Source organism: Myodes glareolus, chromosome 10 (assembly GCF_982192425.1).
Source record: "Myodes glareolus chromosome 10, mMyoGla1.1, whole genome shotgun sequence".
NCBI lineage: Eukaryota > Metazoa > Chordata > Mammalia > Rodentia > Cricetidae > Myodes > Myodes glareolus.
This window is the reverse complement of record NC_142035.1, coordinates 56,763,945-56,784,505: the sequence shown is the minus strand read 5'-3', so window position 1 is coordinate 56,784,505 and position 20,561 is coordinate 56,763,945. Positions and strand designations below refer to the sequence as shown.

Here is a 20,561-nt window from a genome sequence, read left to right as displayed (position 1 = left end):
AGACATGTTTGTAGAGCATAATGCTCTAGAGTCCAGAGGAGAGCTTTTGTGGAGTTGGTTCTTTCCACCTTTTCCTGTGTTTTGGGAACTGAATTCAGGTTGCCATTTTATGTAACAAACACTTTTTACTCTCTGAGCCATTTCACCTGTCAGTTCTAATTAGTACATTTATCTTGAGTCTATGAGTTTGAGAACTACTGTTTTGTATGGATTCGATCCTTAAAATTTAAGAAGGTTGGGGATTTTTTTCTTCAAAAAAAATTTTACTTACAGTTATATTCTTTTTCTTTGAGGTGTGTGGATTGAATCCAAGACCTTATAGAGGCTAGGCCTCTATCTATATCCTGAGCCCCAGTTGATTAAGTTCTGATGAACAGTTTTCAGAAAACTTAATTTGTGTTGAGTTAAGACTATTTACTACTACTTAACAAAATCTATTTCCTATACTGTATAAATATTAGTCATTATCTATAATCTTTACATCCAAGACTCCATACTTCCTTGGCTTTGGTAGTCTTATGATTCTCTCTGAAATTGTTGCTCTTTAAGTTCAGTTGATTGTAGCATGAATAATAAAAACCCAGAGACAGATATTAGGGTTCAACCTGAAGATCAGAAAAGCAAAACAGCCAAGCCACTAGAGAGCCCTTACCTCTAAGAAATCCTCAAACTAAAGCCTGTCTTATCCCAGTTTATATTCCTCTGTAGTGCAGGATTAAAGGTGTGAGCCGCCACCACCTGGTTTTGTTTCTTCAATGATCTTGTGTAGCCCGGGGATGGGGGGGTCTTGAACTCACAGAGCTCCATCTGCCTCTGTCTCCCAAATCCTGAGATTAAAAGTGTGTGACACCACTGCATGGCCTCTGGTGGCTTAGTTTTACCTTCTGATCTTCAGGCAAGCTTTATTTATAAAACAAATAAAATATCACTATAGTTGATATTATGTATTTACCTTTTTCCTTGTTATTTCAAACTAGGTTTGTTTTCATTGTGTTTTGTTTTTGCGTGTGTTTATATGTATACATGTTTGTTCATGAGGATTTTGCCACATGCGTGTGGAGACCTGAAATTAGCATGAGGTGTCTTCTATATCACTCTCTACTTTATTTGCTGAGACTGAATCAGTCACATCAAGTGTAGCTAGTTAGCTTGCCTGGGGGATCTTGTCTCTGCTTCCTGTGTGCTAGAATTACAGGTGGTCACCTGGAATTGTCAGATGGGTTCTGGGAACCTCAGCTCTAGGTTTCACTCTTACACAGCAAGCACTTTGTCCACTGAGCCATCTCTCCAAACCCTTGTTGTGTTTTCAGCTCTTACTGTAAGTAGTAATACAGAGACGCTCCTGTCCCTACGTTGTGAGTGGCTGGTACTTCTCATTTTGTAGCTTTCTGCTACTGTTTGCGCATGCATTCAATAAATTCTTTTTTTTTTTACAAGGATTTGCAAAAATACTTATAGCCAGTGTGGAAAATGATTTTATAGAATTATTTTCACGATTCTTAACTCAAATTACTCACACCAGCTTTCTGATAATGGTTAAAATATTAAATCTTATGTTTTTCTTTTAAATGTAAAACTGGCCTTTGTGGTTAAGTTCCCCTTTATTTAAAGAGTCCAATTTTTAAGAATTCTGTCTTGAGATCTGTAGATCTATGACTTTTACTGCCATTTCTATTTATACTCATCAGTATTATTTTCATCCATCTTTTTTTACCAGGGGGTGAACATCATTGAGTCATGACTAAAGTTTATTTTAAAGTGTAGTTTTACCTTGTAATTTTCTTCCTTTTGTATTTTATATTAGTTACTTTCATTGCCGTAACCACACCATCTTGCAAGAAGCAACTTAAGAAGGGAAATGTTTGTTTTGGCTCACAGTTCATGGTGACAGAGTTTATTATGGTAGGGAAGGCATGTGGCAAAGGCATGCTCACAGAAAAGGTAGAAAGGATGAATGGTACTTTCTCTAGCATGCTGTCTCTTTTTCATTCAGAGACCCTAGCCCATAGGATGGATCTGTCCACATTCGGGGTGGTCCTTCCTCTTCAGTTAATCCTTTTCTAGAAATGTCCTAGACACATCTAGAGGTGTAATTCATCAGATTACATCTGAATCTAGTCAAGTTGACAGTGAAGATTAGCCCCACAGCCTTATCATTTTCTCATTTGTTTTTGTCTTTGTCAAATTTTTCTCCCACTTTTTTTTGTGTGTGCTTTTTTTTGGTGGGGGGAGAGTTGTTGTTGTTTTGGTTTTTTTGGTGGGTTTTGGTTTTTTGGTTTTGCTTTTGCTTTTTGTTTTTTGAGACAGGTCTCTCCATGTAACTATCTGTCCTGGAACTTGCTGTGTAGACCAGGCTAGCTTCCAACACAGAGATCTGCCTGCCTCTGCCTCCTGAGTTCTGGAATTAAAGGCATGTGCCCTCATAACCAGATATCCTTGTTAAGTTTTTATATCATTGTCAACAATCTTCAATAACGGAATTATTAGAGCTACACTCTCTATACTGCCAGAGGGTAGGTCAGTGGCAATGAGGAACACCGGTCAGATTGCTGTGAAGATTGCAGTTCCTGACTTAAACCTCTTTTTACATGTACATTAAAACTTGAAAATGCTGCTTTGGGAACATATTGTCTGCTCAGGAGCAGGGGACGGAGGGAGTCCAGGGCATGCACGTGCTAGGCAAGTGCTTTATTACCTAGTTGCAGCTCCAAACCCAAGACTGTTACTTGGAAGTAGAATACTCTTTAATATGTCTTTGTGCTGTTTTTAACAAGCACCTACTTGTACTTTGAAACTGTTGTGCTGTCATATATTTGGTACAGTCCTAACTTGGTCTGTACTGTCTTGTCCAAGTCAGTTTCTCTTCTTGAACTTCTTCAAGAGCATGCTTTCATTAGTATATGCAGCATTGTCCTGTGATGACTGTTTACTTTTCTCTTCTCTGCTAAGATGATAACAACAGTAGGGTGAGAGTATATTACTTTTTGTTCTCCCAGCCTAGCAAGCATTTGTTAAACACTGATAAAGTTGTTCTATCAGTATTTGAATTTTGTATTTCTTTAAATAAGCAATGAAATTATTTATTTAATATATAATCATACTTAATGTACAATTAATGTTTTCGTTTTATATATTTTGGTGTAAGAGTATTAGCCCTAAACAGAGTTTCTCTGTGTAGCCCTAGCTGTCCTCGAACTAGCTCTGTAGACCAGGCTGGCCTTGAAGTCACACAGATCCACCTGCCTCTGCCTCCAAAGTGCTGGGATCAAAGGCATGTGCCACTACCACCCGGCTAGCCATAAATTTTTTGTATTTTCTCTTATTGAAGAATTATACGGCAGTATACATCTTTAATCCTGGAACTCCAGAGGCATAGACAGGTGCTCTGTGAGTTCCAGGCCAGTTTGATTTACATAATGAGCTCTAGACCAGACACTGAGACTGTGTCTCAAAATAAATAAGTGAATAAACCATATATGTGTATATATATTTTTTTCAGTTTTTATTTTTTAATCAGTAGGGTGGAGGGGCTCACTGGTGGACCAGTCTGACTGAAATGAAGAATTCCAGATTCAACAACTCTTTTTATCTTTAGGAAAAAAAGTGGGGGGAGGGTGCTAGAGAAAAGGCTCTGAAGTTAAGAGCACCTAGTACTTTTGCAGAGGACCTGAGTTTGATTCCCAGCACCAGGTCCAAACAAGGTCTTCTGACCTCCACTGGCATTGCTGGTGCACACATATGTGCACATGCACACACACACACACATTTTTAAAAATAATTTAAAACAAGAGAATATTTTACTAATTCTGATTTTGTTCTTCGTCTGGAAGCACTAGAATATTATTCATGATTTTAATTGTTTTGTTGTTTTGTTTTTTGAGACAGAGTTTTACTGAGTGGCCCTGGCTGTCCTGGAACTCACTCTGTAGACCAGGCTGGCCTTGAACTCAAAAAGATCTGCCTGTCTCTGCCTCCCAAGTGCTGGGATTAAAGGTGTACACTGCCACACCAAGATTTGATTTTAATTATTAATTTTTCTTTGTTTAACTATATTCCAAATAGGTGAAAGAATATTTGGAATTGAAGGTAAGGTTAAGCCTTCTTGTTTATTAGATACATAAGTACACAATTTATAGGAATGCTTAGACTTCTATTAAATTTGGCAGTTTGATCTTTTATTGGGCTATAACTATATGTTCACAGTGTTTTGTTGAAAAATCTTTTGCAGAGATAGAAAACTTAACTGGGCAGCGGTGGTGCACACCATTAATCCCAGCACTGGGGAAGCAGAGGCAGGCGGATCTCTGTGAGTTCAAGGCCAGCCTGTTCTACGAGAGCTAGTTCCAGGATAGGCTCCAAAGCTACAGAGAAACCCTGTCACAAAAAGAAAAAGAAAAGAAATAGAAAACTTTATGATCTATGACTATATCCAGCTAACATGGAATTGTGTGTGGATCTACGTGATTTTTTTAATTGAAAGTTATTGGAAATATTTATTACATTTATATTATATGTGTGTTCATATACCTGCTACAGTGTATACATGTCAGCCAAAGGACAGCTTGCCCTCTCTCTCTCCTCCCACTGTGTGCCTTTTTGGTTGTTGTTGGTTTTCTTTTTGTTTTATTTTGTTTTGTTTTTTTGTTTTTGTTTTTGTTTTTCTTCAAGACAGGGTTTCACTGTGTAGTCTTGACTGTCCTAGAACTCATTCTGTAGACCAAGCTGGCCTTATCCACCTGCTTTTGCCTCCTGAGTGCTGGAATTAAAGGCATGCACCACCATTGCCCAGCTCACCGTGTGCCTTTTAAGAATGGAATTCAGGTCCTCAGGCTTGATTGCAGGTTCCTTTACGTCCTTAGTAAATTAACCTCATTCCTATTTGAAGACTATAACAATTTTCTAATTTTTTAAATGTGTGCGTACACACGCGTGTGCACCATGGTGCGAGTATAGAGGCAGAAGGTAACTGTGGGGTTGTTCTTCTCCTTTCATCTTTGCTTTGGGCTCCAGGATTTTACTCAGGTCGTCAGACTTTTGTAGCAAGCATCTTTACCATCTGAGTCATCTCTCCTGCCCTTTAATATTAATTTTCATTCTGGTAACTTTCATGCTAAAGTAGTTTTGTGGAGTTTTTATTGCTTTGTTGTAGGTCTAGGAACTGAGCACATAATCTGATATAGTCTAGACAAGTGATCTATCACTAATCTTTACTCCCAGCCCCCATCTGTTTGTGGATTAGATTTTTGTGTACCTGGAGTGTTTACTTGTACATTTTGGAATGTGCATACTTATGTATCAGGGAGAGAGAATCAGGCGTGGCAGAAGGCCCATTACCTGCTGAGCCATCTCACTGATCCCATTTCTGCTTTTAATGTCCAGGTATTAACAGCTTTTTATATGAGGTATTAAGTTTATTACCCTTCTTGAATTTTCATTGTTATGAAAGCATATATGATTTTAAATAGACCAACTTCTTTAAGCTTCCATTGACATTTAAAAGACCTGACCTAGGAAAAAGGAAGGGATAATATATAGAGTTTTTTTTTCAAGGCAAACGCTTATAATAAGGATCTGATTTGTACTGTTTGCCATGCCTCCTTAGGAGCCTGTGGCTATGGCTAGTCAGTATTACTAAAAGGAATTTGAAGTAGCCTTCAGATAGTGTTAGTTTGTCTTACAGTGCAAAGAGAATTTAGTTTGCATAGAATTTATTGATTGCTTTAAAAATGGTCTTCAAATCATTCATGAATAATATATGTAGCAGTAAACAACTTCAGATTTCAGTATGTATCATATTTATTCTCTTCCTAAAATATCATTTTCAACTAGTACTTACATTAATGAAATTATAGGTCTCACAGACGGTAGTGGCACACGCCTTTAATCCCAGCACTCAGGAGGCAGAAGCAGGTGGATCTCATGAGTTTGAGGACAGCCTGGTCTACAGAGTGAGTTCCAAGACAACCAGGGCTACACTGTGAAACCCTCTCTTGTAAAACAGAGAGAGAGAGAGACAGAGAGACAGAGGGGAAAAAAAAGAAATTATAGGTCTTTAGAAAAGGAATTCTAGCCGGGCAGTGGTGGTGGCGCACGCCTTTAATCCCAGCATTCAGGAGGCCGAGGCAAGCAGATCTCTGTGAGTTCGAGGCCCATCTGGTCTACAAGAGCTGTGAGTTCGAGGCCCATCTGGTCTACAAGAGCTAGTTCCAGGATAGGCTCCAAAGCTACAGAGAAACCCTGTCTGTGAGAGAGAGAGAGAAAGAGAGAGAGAGAAGGAATACTCAACATGACACCCTTTACTTTAAGAAAACTTTTAAATTACCAGAATTAGGGAGACCATCCTGAGCTACACAGTAAAACTTTGCCTCAAATAAAACATTAAACCTTTTTTTTTTAAGTCCTGGCTGTCCTGGAGCTCACAGAGAGCCTCCTGCCTCTGCCTCCAAAGTTCTGGGTTTAAAGGTGTCCACCACCACTGCCTGCAGAAACATTAAATCTTAACAGGAAACACTAAACACAGAAGAGAAACTGTTGACTAAATTTTATTTGGGGATACAGCAGGGGTAGAGTTGCTGCTCGGCCCACTATTCTCTTGATGAATATAATCAATAAACTTATTTTTTAAGGTATTTTGAGTCTTCATTCTTAATTACTTTTTGTCTTGTATAATCTTCATAAAATGTGTTCTTTTGTGACCAGTACTCTGAACGTTGCTGGGTTTCCCTTGACTGCTTTCCCATCTGTCCTCAGTATAGGTCCCTTCTGCTCTGCTCTTTACTCTTGAATTAATCCTCTACCTACTTCACAGGCCGATTCTTTGATGAAAATGAATCCCCTGTTGATCCGCAGCATGGCTCTAAACTGGCGGATTATAATGGGGATGATGGTAACGTAGGTGAGTATGAGGCAGACAAGCAGGCTGAGCTGGCTTACAATGAGGAAGAAGATGGTGATGGTGGAGAGGAAGACGTCCAAGGTGAGCGTGGCCTGGCTTCCATGCTGTGACCGTGAAACTCACCTCTTAGGTTTGGTTGAATTTGTGTAGAATTTTCCCCACTTACAGTCATAGCAGTATCTTAGACTTAACTCGAGATTTTGTGTAATTTTTCAGTTTTGAGAACTATTTTATGATAGAAGTTTGTCTGTGAGTAATTGGAAGGGTCATTCTTTTCATTTTTAGATTATATTATTGATACAATGACAATTTGAAATGCAGAGTTCTCAAAATTTTTAGGATTAAATTGTTTGAAATGACTCTAGGCATTACTTGAGGCAAATACTTGAGAAAATATCTTTTTTTAAAATCTCACTGGAGAATACTTACTATTCTAAGTATATACAAATATTGCCCAGACAGCTTTTTTGTTATGGTCTCCATAATGAACAGAAATTTATTCTGCCACTGATGGGACACGAGAAGGTGAAGTGTTCTGAGAACTTTAACCTTTATATTTAACAAAAGGTTTGAAAGATTTGTCTTCATGGTTAATACACAGATTCAACACATGTTTTCTTGTTAACAATTGCTTCTGAGCTTTTAACTTGGTAAAAGTTAAAAATCCTACCTGTGTGCATGCTTCAGACCACACTGCTGTGCTGTAGTGGGACTTTGGGCTTCTTTTCTGCCTACTTGTGTTCTGTAATATTTATAGAGTTTTAGAGTGTTTTTTTTTTTTTTTATAAAAGTTACCTATGATCTTAGGGTATAAAGTATAAGATTTCTGTAATGCAATGCATGAGTTTTCTGGGGGTAACTAGTTTTGATTTCTTTTTCTTTTCTTTTTTTTTGTTTTTTTTTTTTTTTTGTTTGTTTGTTTTTTTCAAGACAGGGTTTCTCTGTAGCTTTGGAGCCTGTCCTAGAAATAGCTCTTGTAGACCAGGCTGGTCTCAAACTCACAGCGATCCGCCTGCCTCTGCCTCCCAAGTGCTGGAATTAAAGGCGTGCGCCACCACCGCCCGGACAATTTTGATTTCTTATTTCTTTTTATAGTTATTAAAATTTTACTTAGGTTCAGAACAAGAATTAATTTTTTAAAAAAACTTAGAAAATAATTTAATTGCCCTCAAATACTATATAGTTATTGTAAAAAGGAAGGCTAGTGATCTGACTTCCTAGGCATTATTTTGTGGTCCACTCTAGATTGGGAATAAGAATAAATATAGTTATTTGTGAAAAGGGAGATAAATAGGTACTGGAAGTTCTGTGAGGACATCATCTCATCATTTTCTCATTTTTTCCTTTGCTCATTGCTTTTATGATTTGGTTGGATTATGTTTGTTTGCCTTTATCTGTAACACTTTATGCCTTTTGTCTTGTGTGTGTATCATATCACCAATTAGATTGTAAGCTCTTGAGCAACCAGAATTTTCATTTATTTTACCTTGCATCTTATTTGTGTTCTTCCTTGTGCCTGTTCTCCCACAGTGTTTACACTCAGGGCCCAGGCAATGCTATTAACTGTTAGTTATGCTTTTCTATTGGCTTCTGTTCTTAAAACTGACCGGCTGAATGTTCTTTAACTTTGGTCACAGCTTGCTCATTTGCACTTTGAGGAGTCTTTTTCCCCCCTTAAGGATCTCTATCATTTAATTAGTTCATTTTGAGGTCTTTTTAGAGTAGTTAATTTCAACTATTATTAATAATTGTTACATTTTTGCTTGTCTTAAGCCTGATGATTTTTAATCACAGAATTTCATTTAATATTTGTGTCAATTTTATGCACAGTGAGTGATTTATCTTCAGTGATTTTCCTCTCCCTTTCTTGTTTTCTCCCCCACACCCATTTCTCATTATTGCTGTGTTTTCCTTTCACAAAAAGAATCATAAGTTTATTGGTTCTAAGGAATGTAAGAGGCCCAGGATATTTTCAGTGAAGTAGGGAGTTGGTTTTTTATCCCCCTCCCACCCCCACTTAGGATCTCTTGTTATCTAGGCTCACATTTGGTATATAGTTGAGGGCAACCTTGAACTCTTAATCTCCCGCCTTAATCTCCCAAGGGCTGAATTACAAACATGTGCCAACACCTCCAGTTTTATGTGGTGCTGGGAAAGAAGCACAGGACCTCACAGGTGCGCACTCTACCAACTAAGCCACATCCCCAGTTCTAAATTCTTTGCTTCAGTGTTTGCAAGTAAATCTTCCATGAGTTGAGAGTTGCTTCTTATTTTAGTGTTTGTTAGTAATAGTGGAGACTCATCACAGAACAGAAATAAGCAGGAACAGCAGCCCCAGTAAAGAGAAATAGTTTGGGTAAACTGACTTTAACAGAAGTATTTAAAAGATCTAAAATAATTTCAAATGCGTTTGTAAGATTCGGTTCATTATTAATTGTCCAAAGACTGGGGGCCAGTTCAGTCCCTACTTAACGAGTTAGAGTGCAGGTATTATTGCAAGGTCAGAATTTGCAGAGTTGAAATCATTTTTCACTGTGTCAATATCGTTACAGTGCTTTTACAGCCCAAGCAAGTCTTAAAATTGAGTAGTGGGGGCTGGGAGAACAAAACCACATATTGGAGTTAGAGTTAAAAGAAAGTCTGTGTAGTGCTTCTTAAATCATATAGATATTCTGTGCAGTTTTTCATTTAGAGCTAGAATGTGGCCCACATTTCAGTGAAGTTGTGTATAACTTAATTGCTATAGGAAAATACAATTCCTATTTCAAGATGCCTGAGGCACATTTATCCCCAAACTCAGGAGAGAAAGAAATGTTTTTGCCGCTGTTAGAGCCTTATGACTGAAGATAAAAGCAAACAAGGCCTGAAGTTTGGCTGGGCATGGCGGCCCACACATGTGATCCAGCAGTCAGGAAGCTGAGACAGGATAACAGAGAGAGCTCTAGCTATTCTGAGCTACAAATCCACATCTTTTCTTTTTGTTTTTTCAAAACAGGGTTTCTCTGTGTTGCTTTGGAGCCAGTTCTGGAACTAGCTCTTGTAGTTCAAGGCCAGCCTCAAACTTAAAGAGATCTGCCTGCCTCTGCCTCCCCAAGTGCTGGAACTAAAGGCGTGCGCCACCACCACATGGCCACATCTTATTTTACTTTAAATTTTTTTTTTCCTATTTTATGTTGAGTGTTTTGGTTGCATGTGTGTCTGGTGCCAGAAGAGGACAGAGAGGGTGTTATATCCCCTGGAGCTGGAGTTACAGATGGTTATTAGCCACCATATAGGTGCAGGGAATCAAACCTGGGTCCCTTAGAAGAGCATCTAGTACTCTTACTGCTGAGCACCAAGACCTTGCTTCAGAGAAATAAATGGGGAGGAAAGGGGAGGGGGTTGAGAAAGAAGCATTATTAAGGTTCTCTAGACACAGGCTCTGCTCTGCTGATTGTGGAAGCAGTTTCTTGAGGAGTGGGGTATACAGGGTTAGAAACTCCAATTGAAGGCTAAGATTCTGTTAAATATACTCTGACATAGATCTCAGATAAGTCAGATTGTAAAATGGTAGCTTTGACCAATATGAAGCTAAAGCATTCCAGCCTTACTCCGTCCTCTGTTCATACATAACTGGTAATGGAGTCAGCACTATTACTGTTAACCTCCAGTATTTGCTTATAAAATTAAATAAGGCCTCCTTTTCCTGTGTTGACTTATTTTTATTTCAAATTCTTAGAGTATCCTAAAAGAAATAATTTATTTGCGTTAGTATAAAAATTTGAAAAGAATAACTCTAGAAACACTATGCCTTGGATAGATAACAAGTCTTTTTTTGAGACAGGATTTTTCTGTGATAGCCCCAGCCGTCCTGGAACTCGAACTGTAGACCAGGCTGACCTCAGACTTACAGACATCCTCTGCCTCTGCCTCCCTAGTGCTGGGATTTCATTCTTTATTCTTAGAAGATAGAAACTTAGTCCTGGAGAGGTAGGTGGCTCAGCTGTTTGTCAGAGGACCTGGGTTCAATGCCCAACATCCACATGGCATTTGGACCATCTGTAACTTCAGTTCCAGGGGATCCAATACCCTCTTCTGGCCTCCAGCCCATGTAGGTCGGGAACAAACAAAACACATAAATAAAATTTTTAAGTTTTTTAAAGATTTGTTACTTTTGAGTGTACCTGTGTATGTCTGTTTCAGCAGATCCCCTGAATTAGAGTTACAGATATTTGTAAGCCACCTGTTGTGGGTGCTGAGAACTGAACTCGGGTCCTTTAGAGAAGCAGCAAGTGCTCTTAACTGCTGATCTGTCTTTCCAGCTCAAAAGTAAAATTCTTTTTAAAAAGAATGTAAATTTCCTTTGCTCTTTAATCACAAAGAAGTTCTCAATTTATTTATAAATATTAATAAGCAATAGGCACTGTCTGCATACAGAAGCTTACCTGAGTATTTCAGAGCCCACATCCCCAATGATTAAAAGCCTGGATTCCAATTCTCTCTCGTAATTCCCACAACTATAAAGCAGAAATACATGTACTTACGTATGTGTGTATGTAGTTATCTTACAGAAGTTATGTATACTGCATGATTTGGTATCAGCACTTAAAACAGAGCACTTCATTCTGTAAAGCACTGTCTTAAGTGTTTGCTCAATAGTTTTTTAAGTAAAAAAAAAATCTAGAATTTTCTCTCTGGATTGCCTCCTTTGAAGGATAGTTGTCCTCTGCCCTATGGGTGAGCTTGTGACTTCGTGGGCCTCAGTGTCATAGCTTAGTTCGCAGTCTATTCTTACACTCTGAGGGAGCTTTACACTGACATCACAAATGATGGCTAGCTCTCTGGTTGTATTTCCTTGGTTTCCTCATGGTTAGCTAATTCCAGGTTTTGCTGCTTTCTGTAGAAACTAAACTCTGTTTCTGTGGTTATCATTGATATATCAGTTCTATTCTGTCAGGTAATATAGCTAACTATAAAGAAGTTGTTGATAGAAACTTGAATTCTGGGTAGGAAACTACCCTGAAAACAGACTGTAGTCAGTGTAAATGATGCTGGCTGCAGTATTTCAAAAGTCCTGTGAAATTCTTGAAAACAGTGTATAAGCATCGTATCAGAATTGTGCTGAAGTGGGACTGGGGATTTCTAGCTCAGTGGTAGAGTGCTTGTCCAGCATGTGCAGCTCCTGAGACTGGGCCTTAGCTACGCGTACACACATGCACAAGTGGAGAGTGTAGATCTAGCCTCCCTTACATTTATAGTGGACTTTGCAAATAGACACTGCAGTTACATCATTTTAGTCTGAGGTAGTACAGTGGTTCTTCTTGTACTGAAAAGGTACAGTGCAGGTCCAAAGAATAGGAATTAGGTCATGTTTAAGTATTTGGTCCTGGAACAAATTTCAACGTTTTCTATTCCTAATACCTTTGCTTTTATCTCATTTTCTCTTTGTATTTATTCATATAAAGTTCAGCAAAGTAACAACATTTTTCCTGCAATAACTTTTGTGTTCAGTTTCTCAAAATGTTCCATTGCTCCATAGTGATTGTCTTCATTTAATTACTAATTCTTGAAAGATGTGTTCAAAGGCATAGATTGAGACCTCATAACTCAGGCATTCTGGCTAAGTGTCTGTGATTGCCATGATTACAACACACAAATGTGAATGTAGTACAACTTCAGCCTTTAAAAATGTTCTAATATATCCAGGATGCATTTTACTTTAGAGATATGTGATCATCAAGCAAGGCCTGGTGGCACAGGCCTCTAATCCCAGCTGTTCTGTAGACTAAAGACGGGATTGTAAATTCAAGACCAACCTAGGCAACTTTTAATAAGATACTATCTCAAAATAAAAAGTAAAAGCCATCTAGGAATATGGCTTGGTGAGTAGCGTGATCAGAGCCCTGGGTCCATCCATAGCACCATAAAACAGATGAAAATCAAATGACGCAGAGATATAACCAGGCTGAGGTTAACAAGTGTGCAGACAGACCATTTGGAGGTCAGACCACAACACCACCTCCTAAAAAACAAAAAAGTGGTCAGTTTTAAGAATATGGTACAAAATGGTTGCCTGCAATTCTAAACAAGAATTTCTATGATTTTAACAGGAAAGTTGTTGAAAGGAAAAATAAAGTTGGCTTGTTTGTCATTTCTGAAAGGCCAAAACAGCATGTGGAAGGTTGAAACAGGAGGATTATGAGTTCAAAGCCAGCCTGAGCTACATAGTGAAGTTGTCTCAAAAACAAACTGTTGTAGGGAGTTTGGATCTGGGAAGAGTTGGGGTATAGGGGGGTGGGGGTCAGTATGATCAAAATATATGTTTGACATTCTCATAAAGAATTCATAAAAAATTTTAATTCAATATGATTAAGATTGACAAGTGGTCCCTATTTATAATGGTTCAGTGTGTGATTTTTCAGTTTTCCAATAATACATACAAAAGCACACCCATGCGTCCACTCCACTCTTCACTTTCAGCATGGTATTCAGTAAATTATGGGTGATACTAAAAAATAAGTAACAAAATGAAGCATTGAACAAAGAGAGCCAACTCAGGCTTTAATTAAACTTTTTTTCTTTTCTTTTTTTTTTCATTTTTTGTTTTTGTTTTGTTTTTGGTTTTTAGAGACAAGGTTTCTCTGTGTAGCCCTGGCTGTCCTGGAACTCCTGGTCACTCTGTAGACCAGGCTGCCTTGAACTCACAGAGATCTGCCTTCCTCTGCCTCCCAAGTGCTGGAACTAGATGCATGTGCCACCGCTGCCTGGTTCTTCCTTTGTAACATAATTGTAACGTAATTTTACTTATTTTGAGCAGTTGTATTTAAAAATTTAGAAAAGGGGGGCTGTTATTGAGAGGTAAACTGTGTAATTGACAGTACAAAAATGGCAGCTTTTTTTGACAGATAAGGAGATTGTCGTTAGAGAAGTCTTACTGCAAGGCACTCAGTAGTCACTTAATACAGCTCTTCAAAAACGCTTTGAAGGCCTAACAATTTTTTATTTATTTTTTTTTTAAAAAAAAACAAGGTTTCTCTGTGTAGCCCTGGCTTTCCTGGAACTCCTAGTCACTCTGTAGACCAGGCTGGCTTTGACCTCACAGAGATCTGCCTTCCTCTGCCTCTGAAGTGCTGGGATTTAAGGTGCCACCACCACCTGGCTAATTTTTTTTTTTTTTTAAGAAAGAGTTATGTTTTGGTTAATGTGCTGCGTTTAAGAAGTCAGGGGAAAACCATTCTCAGAGAACATCACTGAAATGTTCTATGTTGGGACTGGGGAGAACCTCTAGACTCTTTTCTAATTTTTTTTTTTTTGTGGCCACTATAGGTTACCTTTATAATTTGAAAAGTGGTGGTGGGTTTTCAAGAGTGTCTCCCTGTAGCTTAGGCTGTCCTGGAACTGGCTCTGGAGCTAGGAATGACCTGAAACTCTAACCTCACAGGCATGTGCAAACCCAGCTCAGCTAAGATGCTGGTTTTTAAGTAATACATGCACAGCGCTAGTGCTTTGGTCCTGGAGATTCCTAACATATTGTTAGCTCTACCTGTTGTACATTTGTCTGTCTCCCTAATACCCATCAGAGATGGTTCTTGTTCTCTTTTTAGGTTAGGGATGTTCCTGTGGTTTTGTTTCTTTGAGATGGGATCTTATGTAGCCAAGGTTGACCTCAAGCTCTCTATGTAGTCCAAGTCTTGAATTCTTGATCCTTCTGCCTCCGAATCTTCCCTAGTGCTGGAATTACAGGTGTGAGCCACCATGACATGACAAAAAAAAAAAAAATGTTTGTTAAAATTAACTCTTGGGAAGTAATGAGAGACTTTTCACTCTTCAACCGTACAGTTAAGAAACAGTTAAGATAACAGATAAGAAATGTGGAAAGTTGCCGGAAAGGTGAAAAACTGGAGATAGTTTGAAGCTGGCTGGCTGTGGCAACTTTGGAACTCTATTTGTGATACGTATTATTTGTTTGCAGATGATGAAGAACGAGAACTTCAGATGGATCCTGCAGACTATGGCAAACAGCGCTTCAATGATGTCCTTTAAGTCTAAGGGATGCTTGAAACCCAAAGTGCTGTGCAGTGAATCATCTCTACTTGTCAGTTTTGACTTCTGTTGTAAAGATCAGTTGTATCAGTTGTAAAGATACATTGAGATAGATTTAAGGAAATTTTAATGAAGGAATGTACCGATGTACATCTGTGAACTTTTTCATATTGTATTATCAAAGCAGATACTTTTTTTGGTTACAACACAGCTGAGCCAAAAACAGTTAATCTTTGCATTTAAAGCAAACTAATGTAAATTTCACGTTTTATTGAACCTAATTTTTTTCACAAAAAGACAAACAGGAACAAATGTTTGTACAGGTTAAGTGCTGCACATAGTGTAATGGCAGTGAGAAGTTGGCATAGACACTAATACATTTTTGTTACTTCCCGTGGTGTCCTCTACTACCCCTCGTTTAACACTCTCTGAAGAGTTACAGTAGAATAGTTACACACACACAGTGGGGAACTGGATGCCAAGCAGTGGTCAATGTGTGTACAGAATGACCTCCCTGCTCCTTTTATTTGACTCGAGTGCTGATGACATAGGTCTGAGGCCTGATGAAAGCCCAGCTTATCATAACAGTGTTTATAAGTTATTCTTTACTTAGTTCTTGAAGTTGCGGAATGCATGGTTGACAATGAATTTTTATTTTTTCAGGTAATACCAGTACTGTTTAACTGTAGTCAGCACTGGCTAAAATTGTTTATATTTCCAGAGTTGAGTCTGGTGAAAGTATTCACTGTTTACGTCAGCTCCTGAAAGTGACTGAGTCCGCTCTGAAACGGGTCTGCAGTGAGTACAGCAAAGCTCTTCTGGTAGTTTTAATGACTGTATTTGATTAGAGTTTTCCAAAACTACTAAGTAAGGGATTTTTAACATGTTTTTATTAATGAACAGATGACTAGAAGTACCATGAAGTCTACAGCTGTTTTATTGAAATAGCCGAAAACTTTGTAATAAAAATGAATATTTGTAATTAATGGTAGTTAAGAACCCACCAAGCTCATTTGCTAGACTTACAGAATTATTTTCAGTGCATTATGTCTTTGCCATTATTTCATTATGATATATAAGCTAGCTAATCCTTGTTTTCTGATTTCACTTTTAATTTTTTTTTCATGTTACCTAAAAATGAAAGGTGTTGATCATCAAGGGAAAATGTAAGGCTGAAACCCTGTAATTGCACATAAACATAATATATAGTGTGAGGCCTAGGTTGATTCTCAACACTAAAAAATAAACAAACACATATGGAAAGTCTCTACACTAAGATTGTAATAAAAATACTAACTGATAGAAGAAATGATTGTTCACTTACTGAGATGCTGAAGTTCTTATATTTCAGTCCAAAGTTATTTAATGGCAAGGAAAAGATGGAATAATTTACTAAAATTTGTTTTTCTACTATATCAGATTATCCAGTGTTGAGGAAGCAAAGACAGATGGGTTCCTGGGGCTTGCTGGCCAGCCATCCTGGCCTAATTAGCAAGTTCCAGGTCCCAAAAAGGACTACTACCAAGGAACACCACACACACAAGGATTGACTTCTGGCCTCCATATACATACACAAACAACTGCACCTACACCTGCACACGTGTAAATGCTTGTGTACACAAACACACACCCACACCAAGAAACCAAACAGTTTATCCTTTTGTTGTCAGTAAAGTCAGGCCTACAGTAAAACTGTATGATGAGTTACATTAAAGTTTGGTTACCCGGCAGTGAGGCACACCCGCGGGAATGCAAGGGAGCTAGCTAAATGCCTAGTGATGCTTTATATTTGGTATTAATGAAACTATAGACAAGACCATAAAGTCTCCTGCCAATTTCATTGTCATCAAAACAGTCACTTGGTTTTATGGTAGCTGTCCTTACACAGCAAAAATTTCATTTAACAGCCTAGACATTTTATAAACTGAGGAATCTTGGACCAATTGATAATATTTCTGACTGTATTAACATTGTAGTGCTATCAAGTGCTATGTGGATCTCTTTAAATTGTGGCATTCTACAGTCTGTATTAAACTTGCTGTTTTGTTTTGTTTACAGTGTTTTACTTCTACCTTAAGAATTAGGGTTGTTTGTTTCAATGTATTTTTGCCCTGAATTAAGTGTTAATTTGACAGGAACGCTGCTTTTAAAAATCTTACTGGGTTCTAATAAATTAAAAGTTGAACTTGTTTCAGTTTTGATTTTGCACTCTCTCTCTCTCGCTCTCTCTCTCTCGCTCTCTCTCTCTCTCTATATATATATATATATATATAAATGTAAACATAAATGTTACATATAAATGTAAACATTTACATCTAGACACTGAAATTTGAATAAATGTTAACATTTATTTTACGCTAAACTGAACTACAGGAGTGAGGTTGTTTGGAAAGGTAGAAAGCTTCAGTGTCTTGAACACTAGTTCTAGACAGTGAGATAAGGGAGTGAGATGGCCAGGTTCTGTTCTAGAGCTTGTGTTCAAATGAATCAGACAAAATGTGATAAAAAGGAGAAATGAGAAGAGGGGACTTTACCTGGGGAGGAGGCTAAATAACACTAAGTACACTTCAGACAGACACACTGGGCCTGGATTGGACTTTTGAACCCTCAAAGCCCCCACTCGGTGTCATGCCTCCTCCAAGGGTCCACACCTCCTAACAGTTCCAAACTCCCTGGTGATCAAACATTCAAATCCATGAGCCTGTGGGGGCCATCCTCATTCAAACCACCATATAGATGTATGTGCACGCACACTCAGAGAGAGACAGCTGCCACTTAGGGCAATAATGCTTCCTGAAAGAGCCATGGACTATAACAAAAACCCTAATACCATGCATGAGAAACCGCTCTAAACTTGTTGGGGAAGGGATTCCAAGAGACATTAAACAATACGCCCTTGCTGTTGGCCTGGTGTCTCCTGACTGAGAACTTGATACACCTCAGATAGTGCTTGGAGAAATGGAACTGACCTGAAACTTCCTCCCCAAGGAGTGACTCTCATAGTGCCAGGGCTATGCAGGTTGCCAAGGAGGAGCAGCACCAGATAATCCTACCCAGCTGTAAAGCCTATGAACCGTAACAATTACTGCACCAGCAACATATCTACAATGCTAAAATAATGACACATATCTAACAACTTAAAGACCTGCTGAGCAGGAGGGAAATCCTGCCTGGTACTGTAAACCTGAGCAGCTACCTGTGGATAGAGAGGAACCTACTGCCAAGGCTTTCCTGACCAGAATTCCTAATTGCACTCTAGATACTTATCTTTACACCCATAAATGAGTATAGGTCTCACCCCTCAAAGCAAACCCTACTTTTTGCAGCAGGAGACCAGTACAGAGAGCTACAGCTAGTCAAAATGCAGAGAACAACTGACCATGAGGTGCCCAGCCACAGTTGGGACATGCACAGCACAATGCTTGCATGTGAGGCTCGGGAACTAACGCTGAAGAGGGAACAAGGATTGTGAGAGCCAGAGGATTAGGAAGTCTGCTGAGAGACTAGCTATGGTAGGGGAGTTACACCATGAAATCTCAACCACATGACTGCCTAAACAAGAACTGAACAGCTGATAACCCAATGTAGATGGGAGCAATCTCGTGGGTTACATCCCCTAGAGAACTATAAGGAATTAACGACTACTATGGAATTAGTGTTCCCCAGGGATGATCCCCCTGATTCGTTACCCAACACCAAGTGATCAGCTTTAGAAATATGAACAGGCAACACTGAACAATTGTTAAAGGAAGCCTGGGAAACAGACAAGATCTCCTGAGAAAATTGGGAGGGGGAGAGGATAAGGGGAGGCAGGAGGAGAATAGGAGGGAACAGGATGCTCAAGAAGGGGGAAGGACAGAGAGGCAGAGAAAGGAAAGAGAAATCTTGATTGAGAGAGTCATTAAGGGGCTAGCAAGGAACATGGCACTAGGAAAATTCCCGGGAATCCACAAGGATGACCCCAGCTAAGACTCTAAGCAACAGTGGAGAGGACACCTAAACAGGCCTTTCCCTGTATCAGATTGATGACTGCCTTAGTTGTCATCATAGAATCTTCATCCAGCAACTGATGGAAGCAGATACAGAGATCTACAGCCAAGCACTGGGCCAAGCTACCGGAGATCAGTCCAAGAGAGGGAAGAGCAATACTATGAGACCAGGGTCGAGACCAGGATGAGGAATCCCACAGAAACACCTGAACTGAGCTAGTGAGAATTCACTGACTCTGGACTAATAGCGGGGGAACCCTTATAGGACCAAACTAGGCCCACTAACTGTGGGGGACAGTTGTAAGGCTTAGGCAGTCTATGGGGCCACTGACAGTGGGGTCAGAATTTATCCCTAGTCCTTGAACTGGCGCCTTGGAGAACATTCTCTTTGGAGGGATACCTTGCTCAGCCTAGATATAGGGAAGAGGACCTTGGTCCTGCCTCGAAGTGAAGTATCAGACTTTGTTGACTCCCCATGGGAAGCCTTACCCTTTCTGAGTAGTGAATGGGGGGGAGGTGAGTGGCAGAGAGAGGGAAGGAGAGGAGAGAGTGGGAACTAGAATAGTTATGTAAAATAAGAGAAGATTGTATTAAAAAAATTTTACACACAAAAAAAATAAGGCCTTGTGGATTTGGGATAGAGTGGGGATTACATGGGAGGAGTGGAAGGGAGAAATGATGTAATTATACTTTAAACTTTTAAAGATAAAGATTTTTTTTTATTTGGTTTTTCGAGACAGGGTTTCTCTATAGCTTTTGGAGCCTGTCCTGGAACTAGCTCTTGTAGACCAGGTAGGCCTCGAACTCACAGAGATCCGTCTGCCTCTGGCTCCCAAGTGCTGGGATTAAAGGCTTGTGCCACCACCACCCAGTGACAAAGACAATTTTTTTTAATTAATTAATTAATTTATTATTTTTAGAGACAGGGTTTCTTTATGTAACCATGGCTTTTCTGACTCACTCTGTAGACCAGGATGGCCTTGAACTCAGAGCTCTGCTTGACTGGGCCTCCCCAGTGCTAGAATTAAAGGTGTGCACCACAACCACCTGGCTCATTAAAATTTTTAATTAAAAAAAAAGTATCAAAGTCTGGGAAGACAGCTTTGAAAACTCAAGGCCACAGGCAGGAGGCATGCATAATTAGGCAGTTTTGGTCAGGCTGTGGCCTGATTGAATGATGTCTTAGTTCTAGTGTTTGGAGGCTCTAGGGTGAGTCTTAGCACCTGAGGAGGCAGTTTGGGTCTTACTGTGAGGTGAAGGTGATTCCTCTTGTTTTATACACCAGCCTCACCATAAAGTCACAGGTAAAGATCACTGTCCCTGACAGGCAGTGGGCCTCTAGGTACCGTTTCAGGGGTCTAGAAAAGGATGTGCTAAAAGCTGGCTCTCATAACCTGCTAATTATATTGTTGGAAAATCTTTACAATACTACTGTATTAGTGTCTTGGGCCTTTCAGAAGAGGGAGGACTACCTTCGCTAACTGCCCGCCCCTTTAGGGAGTCATACCTCTCTACACGTAGAGTGAAGCAGAAATCTAGCTCAGTTAAAGACATGATGAAAGCAGAGATGCTAAGCTTTATCGTGCTTTAGTTTACCCTGCTTCTGCTTGGCATTGCAGAGTCAACTGAGTGGGTGGTTCTTAGCAAAAAGGAAC

At 39.2% G+C, this 20,561-nt stretch overlaps 1 protein-coding gene across 2 annotated transcripts in view; it reads left to right on the top strand.

Annotated features, from left to right (window-relative positions):
• Golm2 (golgi membrane protein 2) overlaps positions 1–17,106 on the top strand; it is a 78,713-nt gene extending 61,607 nt beyond the window's left edge. The window contains exons 9-10 of one of the 2 annotated variants that reach the window (XM_048459577.3): positions 6,809–6,976; positions 14,847–17,106. In XM_048459577.3, the coding sequence (XP_048315534.1) occupies positions 6,809–6,976; positions 14,847–14,917 (239 nt within the window). In that variant the 3' untranslated portion in view covers positions 14,918–17,106. The remainder of the gene's footprint in view (positions 1–6,808; positions 6,977–14,846) is intronic. The other variant, XM_048459578.3, reaches the window with a different exon arrangement.
• The last annotated feature ends 3,455 nt before the right edge of the window (positions 17,107–20,561 follow it).